Genomic DNA, 24479 nt, shown 5'->3' with positions numbered 1-24479 from the left:
GTAATCTTTGCATAATAAACTCAGTAATTTATCCTTTAAAATACACATACCACTTCAAAAAATTTATTCTTATATTTGAATTAAGGAACTCCCTCAAAGTGCGAAGCAAAAATATTTTAGAGAACCCCAATTTTAGCATGTTAAGAAAAAGTTTAACTACTGTGTAATAATCTTCTGGTTCATTACAGTAGTGTGACCATCTAAAATGTTCAAGCATTTTAAAAACTGTCAGTAGTTGTTTTTATTCAGATCAGTGCTGAAGGAAAAAACTTAAAATACAGAATTTCTTTACACACAAGGCAGATTCTGACTACTGCCTTAACACTACCTTAGGGATGCTGAAGTCACTTCGAGGGACTGTATGATGCCTTTTAAAAAAACCCCAGCAAACTAATGAATGAGAAGTGTTAAGGGCTGCTCAGTGAGGAGTGTAAGTACAAGATGCTAACTGCACTACTGTGATAGGAAGGGTTACACTGAAGTCAGCATCGCCAGATGACAAGCTTGGAGAGTTTCTATTCAGTTCTGGAGCCTTAATGACAGCTAACATACTAGCAACAGTAAAGACTCACAGACACAAAAAGGTATATTGCTGATTTCCCCACAGCATAAATTGCTAAACCTGCCAAACGAACAGCAATCTAACATAGCTCCAACAGCTTCCATTAATACTAGGTGAGGATCTGGCCTCCCATTTTTAATAGCTGAACTAATTAAGCTGGAATTCTGTCACTGCCTAGTCTATCATCAGTCACTTTGTACCCAGTTAATTTGTAAAGGTCACCCATTCATAAGAAAAATACAAACATACTTATGTGAAGCAGCCCAAATCTTCTGCCATTTCATTATGGAATAATTTACTTCTCAAATAAACTTAGATTTGTTTCCATACGCATCACTATCCTGGTTTCGCTTTTTTTTCCTTGTAGTTGGTATAGTACTGTGGTTTGGATTTAGGATGAGAATAATGTTGATAACACACCAATGCTTTAGTTGTTGATAAGCAGTGTTTATACTAAGTCAAGGACTTTTCAGCTCCTCATACTGTCCTGCCAGCAGAGGCTGGAGGGCACAAGAAGCTGGGAGGGAACACAGCCAGGACAGCTGACCCAAATGAGCCAAAGGGGTATTCCATACCATATGACGTCATGCCCACTATATAAACCAGAGGAAGTCGGCCGAGGGACGCAGCAGCTTGGGGATTCACTGAGCATCAGTCAGCGAGGGGTGAGCAACTGTATTGTGCATCCCTTGTTTTTCTTGTATATTCACTTGTATATTCTTCTATTGTTGCTGCTGCTGTTACTATTATTATTTTTTTCCCCTTCCTTTTCTGACCCATTAAACTGTCTTTATCTCAACCCATGAATTTTACTTCATTTTTTTCTGATACTCTCCCCCATCCCACTGGGGGCAGGGGGAGTGAGCAAGCAGCTGTGTGGTGCTTAATTGCTGGCTGGGGTTAAACCATGACCATCACCCACTTATGAACTACACAAGCAATGAGATCAGCCCCTGCAAACAACTCATAAAAAATTCTGAAAACATCCAGATATCAGACATGAGAGAGATATGGGGAGATGTTACGGTGTCACAGTCCTGTAAAAGGTATGAACTAGCACTGCTCAGAACCATGAGAGCTAAGACAGGATACAATATTTCAGCTGGTCTAAAAGCTGCGTTATTGCCACTCAATAGGTTCCCCTCTGAACTGTAATTTTTAACCTTGCTACAATATAGGGACAGATAAAACTGAGGATATGGCTCTGCCTCCATGGAGAAAATTGAAACATATGGAATAACCTCTTGAAAAAATAATTATATGAACACTGCATCTGAAATAAAAAGTAATTTTATTTTGGAATAATTACTCCAGTGGAAATATTTCACATGGGCACCTAGTCTGAGCAAGATCTGCGGTATAATAAACTTGGAATAATATTTTCTATCACAGACACATGTTAGTAAGTAGTCTCACAGATAGTATTAAAAGGCACATAGTACTGACGGAAGACTAAAAGTAGAATTCAACCAGATCGGCTAGCAATAGAAAAAAAACCAAAAGTCAGGTATCTACCCATGATTTCCCTTATCAAATTATGCAGTTTTACATCCAATTTTCCTTCTTAGAAAAGAAAAAAACAACACATTTTTTCTCACTCCAACTAGCTGTATAAAAAGGAAAATAGCTAAAACACACAATCTTGCACACACAGATTTAATTGTACCACCTGAAGCAAACTAAAAAGACTGATTATAAACCAACAAAAGTGAAAACTAGAGAATGTCTTAAAAGTGTTCCTTTTTTAAAAGGGCAAGTTGTCACTTTTCCCCTCCCTGCCCCCTTTTAGCAATTGCAATATTATTTACAGAAATCTCTAGGGACAGATTTGAAAAGTTTCTCCCTGAACTACACAGGAATCTTTATGTTGTTTCATCTGTTCTTGTGAATCTGAGAGAATCCACCAAAACATAAGCACAGTCAAAGAAACTGTATTTCAGCAGAATAACCAACTGATCCTTGAAAATCTGATTTTTCATAACGCTGGCACACAAAATTAAAAATAGGAAAATGCAACATTTTTTCTTTGAGTAAAGTGTATTCTGCTGTGCTGTTAATAACCATTACCTAGGAAAGTAAATGAAAATATGATAACCTCATATTTGCCATGTGCTTAAAAGCTCATCAGCATCTGCTGAATGCTTCACTATAAAGCATAACACATACTCAAAAAGTGTCCATACATCTAGACTTTTGTTTTCAAGTAACAGTCCATGGGCTAAACCAAAACGAAGTATTCCTCTGGATCAGTCTGTAGCAACTTTCTTGGGCTACTCAATAGGAGATGCTGACAGGAGCCAGGACTTAATCCCACTCCAGCTCAGCCCAATACCAGCTTTACCCTTTCTTCTATAGCTTCTGGCCCACGACTTACAAATTGTTAAGAATCTTGATCTAGGTGTCACTGGCTATACCCCATCGACATCCTTGAGAATATGTACAGAAATTCCCCATTCCGCCCAGTATTACATGTGACCAGGAATCCAATTTCCTCCCAGGGAAGACCCCAAGACATGGCCCAATCCTAACACTAGGTCTCTCGCAGAAACACTGGGTGCTGGATGAAAAGCACCATTATCTTCCCACAGTAAATGATTTAACATGCAGCTATCATAAGAGAAGCCACTCTATATATTTGCTGTAAGTGGTTTTCGGACCTTACCCTAAAAGCTAAAATAAAACTTGGGATCTTTTTCCAGGCACTGTAATCTTTATCATGAATTTTACATGACAATTCACAAAATGACAATGTAATAAAGTCCTTCCAAATGTGAAGGGAAGCGAAATATGTGATAATTGTTTAACTTACAATCATATTTAAAAACTGTAAGGAAAATTTCTAGAAGAAAACTCCCCACTAACAGGATAAGATTTCTGGAGAAGATGCACACTGGCAGATGTGCAGAAGTTCTTGTAAGGAATATGATGCTCCTCTCAAAGCTGCTTAAACTTGATTTTATTTCAGGTCTGCAACTAAATTTTTTTTGTAAATAGATTTAGGCTGTCAATTTCCAGGCATGCTGTGCCATCAGCATGTAGAGACTGCTGTGAAAAACGTGGAGACTGCAGCAGCAAATTTTATTATAAACTGGTAATTGAATTGAACAGGTTTACATTTGAATAGATTTACTGCAGCACGATCTCTGACATGCTGCATGGGACTGAAATCCTTGTCTGTACATAAAGAAACATTTAAAATACAGCAGGAATTATTTCAGCTCAGTGTAAGTCCATGCTAATAATCAGTAAATTTATGCCACTTTACACATGAAAGAAGTAGGTATATCATCTTTCTTCATTCTGTGCATAAAGGATGTGGTCAAAGCCAAAATTTCATCTCCAGACTTTCCCCATAGGTAAAAAAAACCACCAGCTATCTCCAAAACTACCTTCCACAAGAACAAAAGAAAAATATCTCTATTTCAAGTACAGACCTAAAAGTGCACTATGAATCAGTATGGTTTCAAAAGTAAAAGTGGCCACTAAAGGTGGAAAGAAAACAAAACACCCTAGTAGGTTCGTTTAGGTTGTCCTATTAGGTGGTAGATAAGCAATACCTGAAAAGAAGGTAAGCTAACTCTCCCCTAGATGAAAAGACTCAGCAATAAATAAGTACAAATATTACTGTGTTTTGACAGAAGAACTCACACAGTAAGAGTACAAGAACTATGACATGCCCAGGAGGGCCAACAAAGGAAACTTCTTTTCAAAGGAATTAGTTATTTTGTCATTGTAGAACTTTTCGAAGAAACTATGTACTTTTAGGATAGACAATTTATGAAATTCTGATTAAGAAAAACTGTGGGATTGATTTGTATCCATGGACAATGATCATTCACGTAAAAAATCTGATCCACAATGTGCATCTGAATTGTCTAACTAAATTATCTCAGTTACCAAAATCGTATGCAGAAACACAGTAAATCTGAGCACAATTTTCGTAGCTCAGATAATTACTCATTTGTAGAAGAGTCACTTAATTTCCTCATGCAGTCCCAGAAGCTGCACACAGACTAGATTTTTAAATATGTATGTTAATGGATGTGTAATGGTGTTCTCAAAATTAAAAAGAAAAGGTCTAAACCAATTCACCTGTATGTACTCTTGGCAGCACTGTTTCATTTCCAAACAAGTTGCTCACTATATCTGTATGTTAGGTTACTAGTGATATGGGGTCTTAACTTACTAAAAAAAGATGTCAAGAAGAACAGTCCCTTTCAAAAGGTGCCATACTCAGACATTCTTTTCTTTCTACAGTTCACCTAAGCATCACAATTTAACCTTTAAGTAACTGTTCCTAGTGGTCAGTTATATGAGGATTTTGGCAAGTAAAGAACCCTCCCATCACCACTGGAAGAGAGGGTCAAATCCTGCCATTCTTACTGAGGCAAAATCCCCATTGAATCTGACAGGAGTTTTGCTCAAGTAAGACTAAGGACAGCAGGATTTGGCTCACAGGATCATAGCATCTGCCAAAGCAGTTGCACAGAACAAGGTTTATTCTTAGTAAGTATAATCCAATAAGAATATGTCTGTAGGTGCGTGATAGGCCTAATTTGTCCATCATCTCTTCGCTGGTCTCTGTTGTTCTTGGATTTTACCCTGATAGCCGTGTACTTAAACCTGTTTTAAATTACCATCAAACGATTTGCAAAAATCAGCCATCTATTAAAGCTGACTGTTTAAGCACTAGCAAAGCAAAATTGCATGGGACTATTTTAAAGTGGTTGCTTAACACAAAGTACTCTCCACTGGAGACAATATTTAGAAAACATTACATTGATTTTATTTTAAAAGGTTATCTAGCTCAGAAGTCCATGACATCTTCTGCTATTCTTTCCTGGTGGTAACTGCACTACAATAATAATGTATACAATACATGCACATAAAAACCTATTTTTGCATACACATGAACAGCAATACAAGTGCATAGCAGGCGACCAAGATTTAAGGAATTCCCTCTTTCTGTAACAGATGAATCAGGTTCCAGGTGAGATAGTACTGCCTCTTGGAAACATTTGTTATTTACCTGTTATTCAGTATCTTCAAAATGTAACTGATGACTTAAAACACTCAATATATACTTACAGTGAGGGGCATGGGTATTCACATGCTTAAAAAAAAAAAAACAAAACAAAACAAAACAAAAAAAGGGTGGATTCTCCTCTTCTGTATGCCATTATTTGCTCCAGGTAGTTACAGTAGCTTCAGTAGACTTACTCAATATTTATACTTGTTTAACTGAGAAGTAACACTTTCATTTGTCCTGATGATATGAAGACTAAGTAAAAATAGGGAAAAGAAGGCACAGTGTGTGTTTCTGCCAGAACTGGGACAGACTAACAGTGGATAAGGAATGGAGGAAAGAAATCTTGATGTTAAAGCATTAAGGAAAATGAGAGGATATATTCTGATGATTATTCTATTAATTACCTACTGAAGGAGTCTGAATGCTGGGGTACATCTTGCTGTATTACACATAGTTAGAAATATTCCAGAGAAGATGAACTCTGTGTAGATACACCGTGATTCCATAGCTTAGAAACAGACTGTCAGGAAGAGCAAGTATACATGAAAATTGCCTCTACAATAACTGATTAGAACACTCACCAATCTCTCTTCTTTCCTGATTGCCCTACAACTGTTGCAAGCATTTGCAGAGACACACATATTGACTTGATCAGTCTTACCTTCTTTCAGCATGCCAACTTTTAGACACTTCATGAAGCGGCAGGCTTGGCAGGACTTGCGTCTGCGCTTTGTGATTTCACATTCATTCGTTGCTGGGCAGCTGTATTCTATGTTACCTGTAACAGAAAGTGCCAGAAAAGAGACGTATTCAGAATCACTGACTAACCAACATAATGGATATATGAAGGACTCATACAATTGCAGTGGTGTTTAATTTTGGAATATATCAAGAGTAAACAGTGCTACAGAAAGGAAACACCTTTCAAGTAAAAATGAAAAGCCAAGTTAAAGGATGAGCTCTTTGACTTCTTTTTGTTTTTAATCTAGACAGGTATATGAAAAAAGAAATATACAAACCCACAATTAATGTGAGTCTGTGTCTGGCTCCATACATGGTCCCTAGCAAAATCCTTCACGTAGGTTATTCCTGCTGGTAGGAGAAGGAAATTTTGTAATTTATTGTCTGTACCAAGCCACACACTCCGGCTCCTCCTAGCCTGAGCACTCTTAGTTTCCTTTTTTTTCACCAGTTTCATCAGTCTCTCTTTGTCCAGAAGAGGAAAAGGAGACTGTCATACTTCATTGGACAACCAACTGTCACAGATACTACTGAGCTTCACCCTTCTCCTTCCACAACAGCAGGCAAAGTGTATCAGGCAAGGCTCACCAGCATTGCTACCACCACATCTAGCATGCCCTACAGCTGCAGAGTCAGACAGGACATCTCCCCTTCTCTCTATACTTTAGACAGAGTTCTTGTACTGAGAGGTATCAGAAATAGGATCATTCCTACCAAGTTGTCAGAGTAACAAAAACTGGGGGAGATGCTTGCCTCTGCTTCTCCCAACTGTCCTTAAGGTCTAGAACAAGCTAGATCCTTCAATGAGAGCCCTCATTGTCTCCATTTTTTTTTTTTTTTTGTTACTGCTTAGATATTATTTATCCTCAAAAATAAGAAAAAAAAAAAAAAGCCTGAAAATTAATGGGTAAAAGATATGAGTAATTTTCTTTACATTTTTAAAATCACATCTTTGGGTGTACGTCCAAATGGGACAACATCTGTTCTCTTTTGCCCTAGTACCACTGCACTTTTCACAAAACAGCTTAGCTCAGCTTATTCATCTGCCCAGCCATGCATCCTATTGCCCATGACTACATTTAGTATGACAGACTTTGCAGCAGTCAGAAGTTTCACCAGAAAACTGACTCTCTTAAATAAAGTATCTTCCCCATCAGCCTGTCACATCTTGCTTTAAAGGTATTTCTTTATTTTCTAACCCTTTCCCCCTGTGATAAAGTGCATTAGTATCTTAATGAAAATGCATTCTGTTTATTGCCCTCTTGGGAAGGAAGAGGTCATCACACCAAATGCATAAATTGTCATCAGAGACAGTCCGAGCATAATTGCAATTTTGCTGCTCCATGTTTGCTGCACTCAGGGTCCGTCAAAGTCCCCTGAAACATGCACAGGTTCTAATAATTAGCATAGAGTCTGCCTGGGACCACAGCATTGATGAAATATTTCAGAGTTAATCACACTTTGTAAACACTGATTTATATTGACTACCTTTCTCCAGACTGATGTCTCCTCATTAAATATCGCATTAGTGGATTGCAGGATTGCACAAAGACTCAAATGCTCAGCAACTGCTAATTCAACAGGAAGTAATACTTAAACTACTTAAATCTATTGAAAATTGGTTAAGTATTTATGATAAAGCAGGTGTGCATTGTGAAATGTATGTTCTGTCAATACTGCCATCACACTTTTCTCAGGCCTTTGTGGGCTTTCTTCCTCCTGAACATTGCTGCATGACTGACTTAGCAATGCTGGTGAGTAGAACAGATCTTGGTATGTATGAATGCTAATGGTTCTTGTTGACAAAACTCAAACTTCAGTTTAGTCCTGTTCCCCTTCCTTGGCTCCTGAGAGGAAAGCTATTTAAGAAACTGAAGCATAGAGTGGGTAGGAAATTCAGCCCAACAGGTCCTGCAAAACTTCTTTCCAATACACGTTAGCAAAGTTAGGAAATAACACTTCTGGAAGGATACATAGGAAAGAATGGTAAGGGCAAGCTTAAAAAAAGATTCACATTATCCTCTCACACTCTAACGAGGCATTCTTAGTGAGGCACAACCACTACACAGGGACATCTTCAAAGCCTTTCACAAACTGTACCTAATTAACTTAATCATATTATAGTAATAAATGTATTACAATCCCTATTCAAAAAAAAGAAACAGGGCATCAGAAATGCTTTGTGCAAGAGATCAAAGATATCTTTGCACAAGGTCAGAAACGATCTTGATCAAAAATAAGATTGAGACTACAACACAGAACTTCAAGCAGCAAAGCTCTGTACTGAGGCAAGTGGAGCACTCCCACTATAGCCAGAGCCCTCGTGCAAAGGCACAGATGACAAAGGTACAGATGTCCACATCAAAAAGTAGCATTCAAAACCAGAAAAATTGCTTATTTCCCTAAATAGACACTTCTAATCCATACCCTGACATTTCAGTTTTGCACAAAATACTGTGAAACATGGTAAGGGTCTGTAGTGTACAGCACATTATGCAACATATTTTTCCTGCAAATTCTTTCCACTTAAAGAACTCTAAAATGAGCTATTAGTCTAGTCACTTAGATTCTAGTACTTTACCTTAGAGAGGGAATCTTCTCCTATCAATTTAGGCTGCTTTACTTTAAAGAAATATTTTCCAGCAGATGTTCATTCTTAATTTTTGATGTTAGAAAATAAACTTGGAAGATGTTGGAAAGAGCTCCTCCAGTGAACTCAGTAGAGTTACAGTAACTGGATTTACTGGTGCAGAAAAGATCCACAACTTATCAATGGCTATAGCTGGTTCCCCTAAAGTGTTTCAACATTTTAGAATATGGCTAGACCACAGTAAGAGTTCAAGGAAACTAACATTTTTGTCACCACTTCACATATGAATGCAGTATTTCATCAAATATCTCCACGGATAGACTTCATTTCTGTCAGGGAGCTTTCCTAAAAAAAACCAAACTTCATTGCAATGCATATGTACCTGGATATATATCACACTCAGAATGTATTTCACCTAGCACTCAAAGTATTAGTGGATATATTTTTAGTAAAAAACTAAATTTACTGCACATTGCAGGTCATTAGAGCTCTCATAATTTCTTACTTCTATACACTGGAGATAAAGAAACAGAAACGATTTTAAGAAGTTTTTGGGAATCTGTACAATTTCACAGGTACACTGCATCCATTCAGGGTGCTCAGATCTGCATTTTATTTCAATGAGGAAGACTCAGAAGGAAGCTCTACCATTTACTTGTCTACTGCACGATGCTAGAGGCTGAAACTGAGCAGCTAGTGAGAATATAAGTTGGGTTTACCCACTCCTGTCAACAGTTGGAGAGGTAGCTGTGTTACACAGTGAACAAAATCAACATGGCAGCTCTGAGTCTTTAAACTAGGCTGACAAGAATGATCGAGCAATTTATAATATCTCCTGGCTGGTTTTCAGAAAGGACTGGGCTCTGATTACTTATTTCAGAGTCTTTTGTACAATTAGTTTGCAGGCAATATAATTTTCTCACTTACTCCTTAATAGAATCGTGCAGCTAGCTGGCTGATAGAATAACAGCTTATATGTAAAACTCCTGCCTGAAGTGCCAGGGGATAATTTGTATATTCCTTTCAGTAGCGTAATGGACTTTTACAGTTTGGCAGTTAAAGGGCTGAGTAATGTAAATTAGTATGACGTTTGAAAATAAAAATATATGTCAAATCTTCACTCCCCAAACACATTGCCTTGTGCTATAATAACACAAGGGGATTTATGCCAGCCAGAGTCCCTGTTCTCCCCTCATGCACTGAGGAATATTTATTTAAAAACAGTTCCTTTTTTCTACTAATTTGTTAAATTTTATTATCTCAGCCAGAAATTGAGAAAATACTTCTAACACAGTGTGCCTATCAAGAGCAACTGACCCACTAAAAATGTGATGCCATTTGATCTTGAGATAGAAGGCTAAAACTTAGGGTACATAATCAGCTCTCTGGTTTTAGATGCTTCAGACTGTCAGATCTTTATACACAGCTCAAGGAAAAGTGGGCCAAGATACCATTTTTTTCATCTCACAGATGAGGCTTGGAGGTTACCTGAATGAGATGTGGAGTCATAGTGCAGTTTTAATGGTACAGGGACTTGATGGCTTTACAAGCCAGGCAATTGACTGGACTTAGCCAAAATTCTTGAGACCATTTTGGCCATTTCTAGCACAGAATTGACAGCGACACTCAAGGTAACAGAAGAGGAGAAGTGAGAACCATGACAAAGAAGAGGCCACTGAAAGCAGTGGGCCTTATGCCTTGACATCTTATCCCAAATGAAGTTATTGGCATCAACAGTTACAACTTTAGAACCTCACACGTATCAAGAGTGTGAAGCTGACTCTAGAAACTGGCTCCAGTCTGTGGGACAGGCTGAAACAGGGGTCTTCCTTCCACAAATACAAACATGAACAGAAGCAGCAGACAGCGATTAGTAGCGGAAGCTTTATTTCCCCTTTCACACTGTGACATTTGATATTGTAACACTAAAGATGTAAAGGACTGCTATGAGCTATAGGAACATGCTCAGAAAATCTTTGGACAAATAAAAGACATGAGGAAGACTGAGACACAGGGTGAAAATGTGTTTGGAAAGAGTAGCCATGAGCCACTTACAAAAGCAGGAGGAATGCTGAAGATATCAGTATTGAAACTTTTACTGTGTGGCAGTGTAGGTCCAGAAGACCAAAAAAAGAAAAAAAGCACTAAACCAACAGAGAGGAATTAATTATTCCTTCAGTGTAATAATTTTATGCTATAATTAGCTCATGAAATTGCATTTCAGTATCTCTTTATTTATATTCAATAATGCCCCATTTTTCTCCCAAACTTTCTCTTTGAGCTTCTATAATCTACTACCTTTTTCCAAAAACTTATATTTAAAAAGCAAGTGTTATTATTCTTAACAGAGGCTACTGCATCATTGGATTTAAGTCTTTCTGCAGTAAAGTTTACCCCAGGTACCACCTTCATGCTCTGTTTTCCTGGGTGACAGACCCAAAGGAATACACCTGCTTGTCTGTGAACTGGCATGCATGAAAACTCTGGAAAATTAAAGGTAGCCAGGATTACAGCCACAGGTCTTCTGGAAATTAATAAAAGAGAAATCTTGAAAAGAGAGGCAGGACAATCTATGCCAACACAGAGTGAATTATGGTATGTTAGGTCACACCTTGATATGTAATTCAACAACAACAGAAAAGAATAGTTCCTGAGAAACTGAGAAGTAGATGCTGTCGGAAATAGAGAGTAACAGGCTAACTTAGGAAAAGAAGGATAGAGAAAAAGTCCCAGATGGACTAAAAAATGTATTTGATGTTTACAGGTCTTAGCAAAGCTGAACTGAGGAAAGTAAAAATATTTTCTCTCATGTTAAAGCTTCAGTTCTTGCTCTGTTCCCTACTTTGCAGTCAGAACTCAACTGAATTTAAGTATGAGTAGATATTGTCACGAGTAAAAGTACTCTTATCAATAAGGTTTCAGAAATGGGGTCAGGTTGGAATGAGGTTGGATTTGAACCTAACTGAATCCAGTTTTGGCTAACAAATCCTTAGATGGATTCACTCGATACTGCAGATAGCTCTATGAACTACAGATCTATGAATTCTGCTACACATCATCTGGAGCTGATTAAGACTAAAGTTGACTGTATTCACAACTTTTCACCTGGGTGACTTCAGAAACAACACTGCACATACAAAGTTACAGAACGTTTAAAAAATTGGTTCCTAAATGTCTCAAATATTTTTTTAAGATGATAGGATCATGTATGAAGGATTATGCTTATGTCTCCATTGCTTGTGTTGCCTTTTCTGACACTCTGTCTTAGAAACTCAGGAAAAGCAGCTGGTTTTTAAATAACTCTACAGTGTAAGAATGGTATTTGACAGAGGAACACAGCCAGCTTAAAAGTACATTTTCAATGAAATCACTCTGCTGAGTTGCTCAAAAAAAGCCAGTGTACTATGTTACTGAACTATAATATACTTAGAACTTCTAAAATGTACTTTTTATTTCTAGAAAGCAACATGAATAGAGATTTAAAACAAAAATGTGAAAGTGATGCTGGCTCGTCTGACTGCATGACATTTTTGCATCAGCCTCTAACTTAAGGTAGATGGGTTTCCAGCATCATAAAAACCACCATAATTTTCAATATGAGGCTGATATTGGGGAGTGTTGAACGACACCTGTAAGGGCCCAGTTACCTTTGATTCCCACTGGAATCAATTTCTTCATCTTCAACAGAAATGAAGTACATTTACATCATCTTAAGAGAGAATCAATGCTTTAAAGACACAAATAGAACTGATCCCCTGCTGCCTAGGAGTCACTGAAGAGTTGTCCAAGTCAGAAAGACAGAACCATCTATATTTTGTCCCTACTGGTATTTTATCTAAGTTGTTTTTGACACATCCTACCAAGGTAGCATGAAAAATTGTCATCGTTTGTTTCTCAGAAAACAGAACATCTTAAGTCTCTGAAGTTGCAAACCAAACGACTTTCACAGCAGTAAAAAAAAAAGTCATTTAAAAAGTTGTAGAAACATTAAAATAAATCACTTTCTAGCTGAGACTAGACATGTCTCTAGTTTCAAACTAGACAGAGCTTCGTAAGAGGGCTAGAAGCTTTCACAGATGTTTATAACAAATAGAGATCCAGACCTAATTAAAATGGAATTGCTACATACCACTGTACCAGTACTATTTGTAAACCACATCTCTTTCTATTTCTGATAGGTTTGAAATAGCCACGCACAAATCAGGATGCTCATTCTTGTTCCCTAATAATTTAAATGCAGCATATAATTTACAAGTCTGTAAAAGAAAGCACAGATAGCAAAAAAGATAGAACCATTTGTATAATTTTAAACTTCTCTCTGGTTCTCAGATTTCAGCATGTTTATATTTTATTGTCTCATCTTGTTTGGCTGCCATAGTTACACAATGACATTATGACAGGATTAAAAGACATGTTGGAAGGAATTAAAAATATTTGCTCACTAGTTTGGTTGGCCCATAGGCACAGAGAAATCAGGGCAAAAGGGAAGATATCTATCATTGCTTCCTTAAAATGTTCTTTGAAAGAAATGCTGAAGCACAGACTTTCACTTCTATAAGGAAGGTGAATGATTTAATCAGGTAATGATGGATTCAGGTGACATTTAGTGTTAGGTTCACTGGAAGACTGCCATCTTTGCACCAGAGCCAAGGTCCACTGACTACTGCACAAAGATGCAAGCCTCCACCCTATCTTTCTATGAAAAACTATAATCTTAACTACCAGTAAATATGCTGAAAAGCCCTAAAATCTTAATTTGCTTTCATTTCCTCCACAAAAATGATGTGCAGCATTATACGAGGCAGCTTTGAGATACAAATTAACCTCTGAAAGCCACTTCGGTCAAATGCAACTTTGAATCAAACTTTATGTTGCCTATTTTAAATGTCATCTTATTATCTGAATTTACATAGTTAATTCTAACTTTTAATCAGTTCTAACCTAATTAAAAAAAAAAATATATTTACTGTAAGGTGTTTGTACATTTACAGATCAAATTGGCTGAGTAATGGATAAACACTCTAAAGAGGGCTGAAAAACCTGAACACTGAAGGGATTAAAACCAACTTTGAGTAACCAGAAAGGTGAACCAAGTACAAAGCAGTTTAATCTAGCTCCTAGTTTCAGCAGGCTTTTAAGACCATAGGAACTACACTACTGCAGAACTGTAGAGCTGAAGGCTCTTAGGTGATCAGCATAAAATGAGATGGCAGTCTTGATCTAGTTCACATAATGACCAAGAAGACAACAGTATTCCCTGAATGGAATTTTCATTTGTTTAGGAGACATGGTCAAGCAACAGCTCTCAGGGACAAAGCTCTTAAATGAGACAGTGAGGGTATGACTGCAAGTCGTCTTACTACCTATTGGTTTACTCACCCTGCATATAAACAAAAGATTGCTGTCACAATACTGTTCATCCAACAGTTTTTCCGTAAAAATAAACATATTAAAAAAAAAACCAAAGCCCAAGAACTACAAGGGCTATTGAATGCAAAATATTTTAGCTTTTGTGGAGAAAATTCAAACACTGTCCAAGGAAATAATAAGTAAGCTCTGACACCTGACACTTTTGCAACAAGCCTTACCAAGAAGGCAACATATCAAAACCTAGGCTTTTCACACTGCCTTTTCATGCAAGTTTAAAGAGCCCAAAGATAACCGTCCTGAAGATTTAGAAGAAGGGAGGAAGAAATTTGTCTAGATGCAGGCCATTTTTTTAGAGATGAAGGCTAAAATAAAACAAAATAGTAAACTGTCTTTGACTCTGTAAATCCTATCATCCTTCTACTGAAAGCAAGAATACCATTTCAATCCACTTGCAGAAATGTTTAAGTTACAGACACTGAGTAATTACATATTATTAATGCAAAATGTGTACTTACTAGTCTTTATGATAACTGAGCAAATAAAAATGATGAGAAATGTATTTACACTAAATATTCACTACAAAATATCTAGTAAGTACAAGACCTCTGTGCTGAACACAAGACTTTGCACCCAGCTGACAAATGAAAATTCTTTTTTCTCTCTTAATGAAAGCTTGGAGTTTTCAAGATAATACAGTGCACAGCAAAAACTGTAGAGAGACCCTAAAAATCAATGGACCTGTAACTATTTTTAGATGTTGCTATTTTCTACTATCCCTGTTACTAAGCCAATTTTGGGGAGATTTGGCTGTGTGTGTGTTTCTGTAAGACATTTGCAATCAGCCACCATGTAAATTATTCCAGAAGCAAATGAAGAGCTGCAGCTGAGTGAGTACTAGGCTGAGCAGAGAGAACATCCAGTTCTCCCATCCCTTATATGTCACAAAAGGGGGTAGAACGTCATTAGATTCTACTATGACCTAAGACACTGATTTTATATATTGAGCTGGTTTTTGGTGGGTTTTGGTTTGGTTTTTTAGGCAGGCAATTTCTTCTTTCTAATTTTTTCTAATATTCTTTACTTTTATCATAATCCATGCATTCTTTACCACAGCCCCAAATGTATTTCTGTGCTATGATAAAATATACATTCATAAAAGACAAAATTACTGCTTCTTATAATTCAAGACAGGGTTCATTTAATTTCTTTACTTTTAAGAAAACTAGCAGGGATTGCAAGAGGCAGGAAGGAGAAATACATCAGTCAGGAACAGACATTTTTTAGACTAAATTGCTGTCATCTGAAAGGGAATGATAATCTCCACTACCCTTAAAAACAGGTGTATACTCTACATTAGGGCAAAATTCACCTCATGTAAGGGGCTACAAGGTATCCTGTGATGCGCTTCATTTCTCTCTTACATAAGATGCTGGTGGTATACAGATACTGTGCTGGCTCTCCAAACAGCTGCCTGTGGCTTTCACCTACTGAGGTTTCAACTCCGTCGAAATGGAAAGAATGGAAAGACTCTCATTGACTTAGTGGAAAGGACATCAGTCCTGACGTGAACACAAGATGTGCTTCATAATCTAACTTTATCAGCTCAGCCTTGCTCTCACCGAAGTCAGAGCATTTTTGTCCATGACTTCAACAGGAGTAGCACTTAGGTTCTACAAGTCTCAGCTAATTTAGTAACTGATGAACGATAAACAAGAAAGGTTTGGGAAGTCAAACATTCTTTTTCACTGAATCTATAAGTAAGTACTGATCACAATTAAATCATTATCATTTAAAATAAGCAATTCTTTGAGCCAAGACATGTTATCCTTACATATGCACAGTTACAATATTTGACTCTTCAGGTAATCTGGTTTACTTGGCTGTATTTATAAATTTCTTGGGTATTTTCTGTTTTCCTGTTTTCTTATTTGCAGTTATGTAGTAATCAACTTATTTTAAAAACAAGAAGAGAAAGAATGTGATATGAATCCAGAAATTAAATGGTAGAGGGAAGAACGACCTCTAGGAACATTGAGACTAAATTCTATCATTTAGAACAAAAAAAAAAACACCTCAGGGGAATTATTCTTCATGCAAGCTTTAAGGTAGAATTTGCTCATTTAAAACACGAAGAGTACATTTTTCTTATATACTTCTTGTCACCTACCACAGTCCATGGTTTGATTCACCAAAGTAAGTAGCTTCCATTATTTTGGACGGTATCTGAAAACTCATAGTAGTTGTGTCAGTTTAGTCAGCACCATTACTGAAGAGGCTGCCATGACATTATGATGGTAACATACTTCCTATTCTTAGTTTCTTCATTATTGCTTTTCCATTCAGTGTTTGGTTTTGCCTTACTGCATTTTTTTTTTGTCTACACAGCACTGTCACCTGCTGATGCAGCTAGTGCTCTAACCATACTGAGACTTTTTGCACAGCTGCCAGTTCTAACTTGAGCTGCATGGCCAAGTCCAGGTTGCTAATCTGGAGAATGACGTCCCTGTCTTGTGCTTCCATGCCCAGAAACTTGCTGTCTGTGGTGTGGTGTAAAATTGCAGGCTACCTATTGCTGCCAGAAGTCAGTTAACGTTTCTGTGGCATTTTTTACGGTCAAAATACAACCAAAATAATTGTGCATCGATTCAGTTCTGTAGGGCAGCTATTGCATAGCAATTAAATATCATTTATAAAAACGGAGTTGCTAGTTGAAGTTGGTGCTTGAAGTTTAGCAACCACAAAATACAAACTGATGCAGTGGAAACACTTTTTGAGCTTTTCTGCAAATGTTCTTGAAGGTCAAGTGAAATCACCTACCTCTTTTTTTACTTTTTCCAAAACAAAGACTTGAAATAAGCCTACTGGTTCTGCATATGCACTCATTTTACATATGAACCAAGGCCACTAGGAACCTTCACAGGTATGTTTGTTTATTGGTTGCAAACATTGTAACACTTGGCTTCATTAGAACAACTGAAGTTTATAGTTTCTTTTTAGTGGCTATATGACTATCATAAAATGGGTATTTCCTGATGGTAGAAGGCCCAAATCCCTCAGTAGTAAAATGGATGAGAGAAGAATAAAATTGCCATTGTCTCAGCAATGGATAAATTAAAATAACATATTTTTTTTCCTTATTAGTTTTACATTAAATATGGAGATACTATATTTAAGAAATCTTGACCAAATGTTTCAAATTTTGGGTTATGTGAAATTACAAACTGAAACTAACTTTCTGCTCCTTATCGTAACTCATTTTTAAAAAGAAAAGTACACCACCAGATTGCATTGTCTTTCCTGAGAATTCTAGGTGCTCAACACCTCTGAAAATCAAGCAGGTTTTATTGAGGAGCTTAAATTTGGACTTAGCAACCTAATTTTAGTCTCTGAAGTTTGAATTTAATTTAATGTGACACTATACTCCTGTACAGGCCAAGCTTGGCCTCGTGTTCTTTAAATAAAGCACCTTCAATTTTACTTGAAAGGATGATATCTAAATCAAAGTAGAAGGTTATTTTGTCTCCATTGGTTCTGAAGCTAGAACAAGTGGTCATGCAAATTATCCCATTCATACTAATTTATGCCAAAATATGTGGTGTATTTGTAACAGGTATCAAGAGCAGATTAGTACAAAGTACTGGGCAAAGACCAAAAGCTGCCAACTTACTCTCCTTAGAATGTGATTTTACAGATATTTGTTGAACCTGTTTAAGGCCACTGTACACCACACGGGTGAAAGACCAGTTATTAATACACCGATATGCACAAAGCACTACACCATTGCATTTTGTTCCAATTTTAAATGCACTGATGCTTTAACAAAAATTAACTGTTTCTATAACAATCAAAGTATGGTAGTGGTGTAACTAGGAGCAAAACCCAAGCACCATCCCTGTGTGCCAGCCACAAGGTATGTTCAAAAGGCATTCATTACAACCTTCAAAAAATAATCAGTTTTCTTTGCAACAATCATTTATGGGAATCCATGAGAAACTCATACAGAAAACAAATCTGAACATGCACCGGATGGCTCCAGTGTTTTATTATTTTTCATGATCAAAATAAACATTGCAGTGGGCTTAACGTGACAAACAGAACTCCCAAAGAAGCCCAAAGGGGCTTTTTCATGAGTAACATCTGCAGGATCAAATACTGAAGAATGAAAAGGTACAGTCTGAAGTCCTAACAGGATTTAGTCAAGGACTGTACTATTTCACTTTGAGCAAAAGAAAGAAAAGAAATTTAAAGAATAACCAACCTTGAATTGTCCTCTTGAAGAAAGCCTTGCAGGCCTCGCAGGAAGCCACTCCATAGTGGTACCCTGACGCAATGTCACCACACACCAAACACAGTCTTTTGGGCATCGAGTTCAGCATATATTCACACTTGGTCTGTGAATCTTCAGCGATGGTACTGGAGCAGTCGTCATACCGTTTCCTGACAGGCCCGTTGCCCCCAAGCCCTGTGGCCGAAGGGTAGAGGGGAGGTGAGTCCAGCCCGTTCTGATGTCCATTCATGGTGGAACTGTAGCTCCCGCTGGCGTCTGAGGAGCCACCAGGGCTGTGGTGGTTGATGCTGTCCGTCAGAGAGGCAGGGCTCGACGGTTCCGTCTTGATGTATGACGAACAGCTAGAATCAATGTGTCGATCTTTGCTTGACATTCTGCAGAGAAGCCTGTAGTGGGGAGAGAGAGAAAGAAGAATCTGTGTATTAAAGACAGTGCTCTTTAAGGCTGCTCTGGAAGGGTTAGGGACTGCACATCATTCATTCATTAGTCAATACCTCTTGTTCTACATGAAGGTAATCAGCATAAGGGCATGACAGAGCTTTGTCAAAGCTCCAGACAGGCAGTAAACAAAAACTTTCAAGTGACCAAATCCGCTTGTTGTCCCCTCCACCTGCCCTCTAGGCTACGTGTCAACCTCAGCATCAACTCTAAATTCCAAACTTGTCATCTAGCAAGTCAAAAAATTTTAAAAATCCTATTAGATGACTTGGCTATTAAATGTCTTCCTTTCCCTATTGCTACTTTCTTTCTGTAAACTCCATCATTATCAGGAACAAATATTTCCAAGTTTGATCACATAAATGTTCTGCTCTGTAATTAGTATTTGTCAAGACACTTGACTAAAACACATATCCGTCATCTATTGATCTGATCCCAGAACTGAAGAGCAAGTCTCCCACAGTCCTTTTTTTTTTCTGTATTAATATTGCTTTATTATAGATACAGCTATTTTGTAATGGAGTAGCATATCAACTGGGAACTCTAACAAATAATTAAGGTTGGACTCCATTTTCACAAAATCTAAGTGAAATGATTCATCAGCTCTGGCTGCAATTACTTTCTAGCCATTATCCTCAGACTAACCAGTAATAACTATGCCACTATCCCATATATCTGCAGCTCTATAGGATCTGACATTTTACGTGTTCCATTCTTGGATTAAAAAAAATATATTAGAGGATATTTTAGACAAGTTTTGTCTTTCAGAAGGTGATACTCTGCCTTACTTCTCAATTCTCACATTTTCAGAATTAAGCATCTGAAATGATATTTCATTTGACAAATTAGTGCTTTCTAAGGGGAAAAAAAAATCTCTGTCTATTCCATCCCCAAGTTTTTTATTAATTTTAAACATATTTTAGGGAGAACAAGGGACAAAAATAATAATTAGAAAGCTCCGAATCAGATATTATCTTCATTTGCTACAGCTGTGATTATGAGACCACAGTAGCAAATGGCCTACCCAGCATATTCCTGACAGTACTCTGAGAAGCTGCCAAAGTACAGATGACAGTTATGAGCATTTCTCTAGAAACATTATCAGCAGAAAAGCAACTACCCCATAAGGCCACCCACCTGGAGCTATATATTCATGTTTTCAAAGCAAGCGCCTAAGTCCAGCCAATTTGACTGACTTAACTTTCTGAAGTGATTTTTGAGATCTTGTCTTCACTTTTCACCTTTTCATGTTTAAAAAAAACCATAATAATAAAAAAATAAATTTCTATTTCAAGATCTAGAATCAAATGGAGAATAGACATAAATCCAAAGAGCTTGCTTCCTTTCCAATAAGGGTAACTGAAATTAAAGCCTGACCCTTCAATTAAACATATCTGCTTAGGATGAGATTTACCCCAAAATCAGTGCCCATGGATCTTATCTAGGACCTTCCAATTGTTGTGATTTTTACTGTAAAATTCTACTGAAAACAAACAACATGTGAATCTGGAAAACAGCCAGACTGATGTGCAGAAATGTTACCCTCCAAACTTAAAATCAGTACTTGTTTGGGGAGGTGGAAGGAGCAAGCTATCTGGTGTCAGCAAATAAACCAAGGAAATGGGAAGGTTAAAGCCGTGAAAATATCTTATTACATTGGACCACCTGCTTGTGTTGTCCTTTCCTCAAGAACTGGAGGGGGGGAAATCCCCTTGCCAGCCTGCAGTAGCGTGTGCCTTTTCTTCTGCATCTGCTGCCTTGTAGCCGTCACTGTTAATGAGTGCTGTAATTAATAGATAGCTCTCTCTTGTCTCTCTACTTGCACTCTGGGCTAAGCACTTTTCTCAAGTCAACGTTTGAAAGAAAGCGGGTCGGCACTGACTTACAGCAGCTCTGCGAATTCCTTTTAATTTAGAGCACTTACACCACCACTCCACTTATTACCTTATAATTACTGGACCGCTCTCACATACATTATGATCTTAGACTAGAGTTAGAAGTTATTAGGGTACTAAAACATGGTGTCTCTCTGTCTCTCTCTCCTCTTTCTTTGACACTGAATTTTATACAGCTATGATAAAAATATCAATTAACTTTCACATTCTCCCAACTTATTTTTTACATTATTTTTCTATACACTAACACTAAGGTCCTTTTATTGACTAAACAGGTACTTGGTCTTCTTTTCATCTCCCTGCTGCTGCGACTCCACATATAAAGTCTCAAAATACAGCAGTAGGAGTCACTGCCTACAGTCTGTCATAACCAGCTTGATGGCACGTTCCTGTCTAAGACTCCCACTGCTGATTTTTTTTTTCTAATTTGTGCAATAATGAGCTCGAATGTCACCCTTCCCTTCCCAGAAAAACCATTTGCAATTAATTAGTTGTCCAAATGCATGCTGTTTTAGCCAGTGCAAAAGTGGATACCTCCCACTCCAAGCAGTCAGAACCAAAATATAATCTCAGTTCTAAAAGCATTAAAATCTGATCACCGGTGCTGCTTAGGCTAAAGCCAGTCTGCTGATGCCTCTGAAGTAGCAGTTTCTGGTACGAACCCAGATAGAGCTGCTTTTGGCTACAGCTTAAACAGTACAGACTGGATTGGTGCATGCTGGCAAAGCACAAATGCAGTTAAAACATTAACCATTCCAAAGAAAAGCAAAAACAACAGCACCTGAATCTGAGAACAAAACCTTTCTCAATCCCCTGAAGGTGAACCAGAGACAAGGCTGGGTACTAGCTGTGGGTGGGCAACAGACACCTAGAGTGCTTTCACTCCTTCGATACCGTACCACATCTGAACGAAAGTAATTTGAGAGCCATCTTATATGGATGGCAGGTGGGACCACCATCAAATTATCATGCTGAACGTTTGGAATAATGCCTAAGCTAGATCTCTGTAAAATCCCTCCCTCAGTTCCCTCCTAATTACTACTTAGCTTGTTACACTGAAGAATTCCTAGACACCATTGCATTATAGTCTAAAACTACAGTTGGAGCTTAATTCTCTCTTCCTCTCTGTGTCTGAAATTCTACAGCTCTATTATTCAAGCCTGAAATATTCACAACTATCTATAAATTCAATTGTCAGCCGGTGGGTTTTATTCTAGACCTCACTTCAATCTAAAATTAGAGGCACTAAAATTCACATTAACTCTAAGAGGAATATAGTGAATAAGACTTTATTTCAAAAGAACACCTTTTTGTCAGAAAGAGCTATTTTCAAGATGATGGCTTTATCTGCATTCAAAGAGAATAAGCCCAATTCCACATTGTGCTGTTAATGCAGAATTTTTAGGTCACATTGGATTAATAAAAATCTAAATTTAGTTAAGGTTTATGAATAGAAATAACATGTGTCATATAAAAATGTACAGTATTTATTTTAAAGCCTTGGTGGGGTTGTTTTTTTTCTTGACTAGATTTAAATCAAATAAATGGCAGCTCCATTTGTGGTGGGCTGTTCTCAGGTAAGTTTTCTAACACCTGGCAGCTCTCAGGTAAACCTTCCTTTCAGTAGCTATAGGGAAAGTAACTAATTGGCTCTAGAAGAATTTCCATGCCCATATACAAGAGAGGGTACTGCAAGCCTCAAGTAATATTCAACATACAGCATGACTCTTCACATCTCTACTAGATTTACTTCACAACTTCTTCATTTAAGTAAGACCTGAAGCCAGTCACTGCTGGCAGAAAGGTACAATGACAGAGCGCTTCAATATGCAACTTCTGCTTTAAAATGGTCTTAAATAATAATGAATAAATTGTAATGCTATGTGCTTATGAAAGGTTGAATATATTAAGAATTTATTAATGCAATCACATTCATATTTCCATCTACCTGCCACATTACTAATGATATTGACAGTGCTGACACTGGCTAAATCAGTATCAATATACAAGTGGAGTGCAAAAATTAACTGCATCTGATTACAGTATATAGCCTTAAAAAAGAAAGCCTTCCCATTGAAACCACTGGGAGCTCTTTATATTCCATCCATACATGCAACTGGTTCAGGAAAGTTATTCTTCCCTCATCTCCCTTATTACAAATACCTAAAGGATGTCAAAACAACATACCAATACTTCATAACCCATGAACACATTTCATGCTTGCTTTTCAAGTCGGAAAAGCTCTGCTTACAGCATCATTCACTACTTCAGAGCTGTGTTGGTGGTTTCAGTGACTGTAATGATTAGTCACGATAATTAAGAGTGAGCACCTTTCTTACAGACCACACAAAAGTCCACTTTTAGCTGCACATGAAGTTTTTCCTTTCTTGAAGAGAGAATTACCCTATTTCCATAAATGTCAGAATAGGTTGTTAGCAGTTGACATTTTTAATGACAGCTACTATGTGGGAGCATCAGCAAGGCAGGTGTTATTATGCACACCTAGGTACTTTTTACGCTAACAGTGCAATCCATCTGATTTTCCTCCGACACATTCCTCTAACTCACACGGATGTCAACCAAAAAGGTCTTAACTTGTTATCCTCACACTTTATGAAAACCAATGCATGAAAGAAAGTCTTGGTCTAGGTGACACAGTAAGTCTGTACCAGAGTCAGGAATGGAAGCCAGCTCCTTGCTTTGACCGTAAAGACCACATTTCCCCTCAAATACTGTGCTTACTTTTGGTATCATTTCATAGGTCTATGCCAAAATCAGCAGACAGAAAACTGCAGCATGTTCCACTGACTTCCCATACTCTGCTTCTCTGAATGTAAGTGGGAAAAAATGTTTGTGTGGAAAGGAATGTTTCTTGCACTGACGCCCACAACACCACCTCAAGACTTTCACTGGGTCCTGTTAAAAAGAGCTGAGTAACAATTTCAGCCAAGCTGCTTTACATTGAGCATTTTTTAGCTTCAGCTAATTGCACTGAAGTAAAGTGGCAAAATGTGAATCACTTAGTAGGAAAATGGGCACCAGCTGCTATTGTCAGAGAATGGAGATGCTGGAGAAAAGGAAAGTGACTGAATGAAGTGTCATGTCAGAAATCAACGGTGCAACGTGTGATTTGAGAAAACATGACTACTTTACAGAGACAGGGTGTCATTATGGCATCACAGTAATACGATGCTTTGACAACTGCTGGGTCTAACATATCATCATTGCATTAAGGTGCACTGGCTTAGTTGGGAGAGGGAAAAGAAGGAATTTCTTCTTTTAATAAGAAATATCGTAAGGCCTGCTTGGTTAACCTAGTGGATGAGATCATTAATTGCAAAGTATTGCTAATCTTGTCCCATGCACGCACAAACAAAACTGTTATTATGCATTAGGTCTTTATTAATGAACACATGTACAAACATGTAGTAAAGAGTACCCTGTGCAAAAAAGAACAGCTGTGGTGGGTTTTTTTGGTTTTCTTGTTTTGGTTTTTTTTTTAAACAAATGTTGAATGTTTCACTGTTTTTTGTAATTTCTTCTTTCCTTAATGTTTTCTTGAAACC

The 24479-nt window shown here is 37.5% G+C and overlaps 1 protein-coding gene across 13 annotated transcripts in view; it reads right to left on the bottom strand.

Annotated features, from left to right (window-relative positions):
- ESRRG (estrogen related receptor gamma) overlaps nt 1-24479 on the bottom strand; it is a 408226-nt gene that overhangs the window by 111705 nt on the left and 272042 nt on the right. For all 13 annotated transcript variants that reach the window (XM_074817905.1, XM_074817904.1, XM_074817911.1 and 10 more), the window contains 2 exons: nt 18551-18966; nt 6253-6369 (listed from right to left, as the gene is read on the bottom strand). In XM_074817905.1, the coding sequence (XP_074674006.1) occupies nt 6253-6369; nt 18551-18953 (520 nt within the window). In that variant the 5' untranslated portion in view covers nt 18954-18966. The remainder of the gene's footprint in view (nt 1-6252; nt 6370-18550; nt 18967-24479) is intronic.

The sequence above is a fragment of the Strix aluco genome, chromosome 3 (genome assembly GCF_031877795.1).
Source record: "Strix aluco isolate bStrAlu1 chromosome 3, bStrAlu1.hap1, whole genome shotgun sequence".
In the NCBI taxonomy this organism is placed as follows: Eukaryota; Metazoa; Chordata; class Aves; order Strigiformes; family Strigidae; genus Strix; species Strix aluco.
Note: the sequence above shows the minus strand (reverse complement) of the source record. Positions and strands in the feature narration are given on the sequence as shown.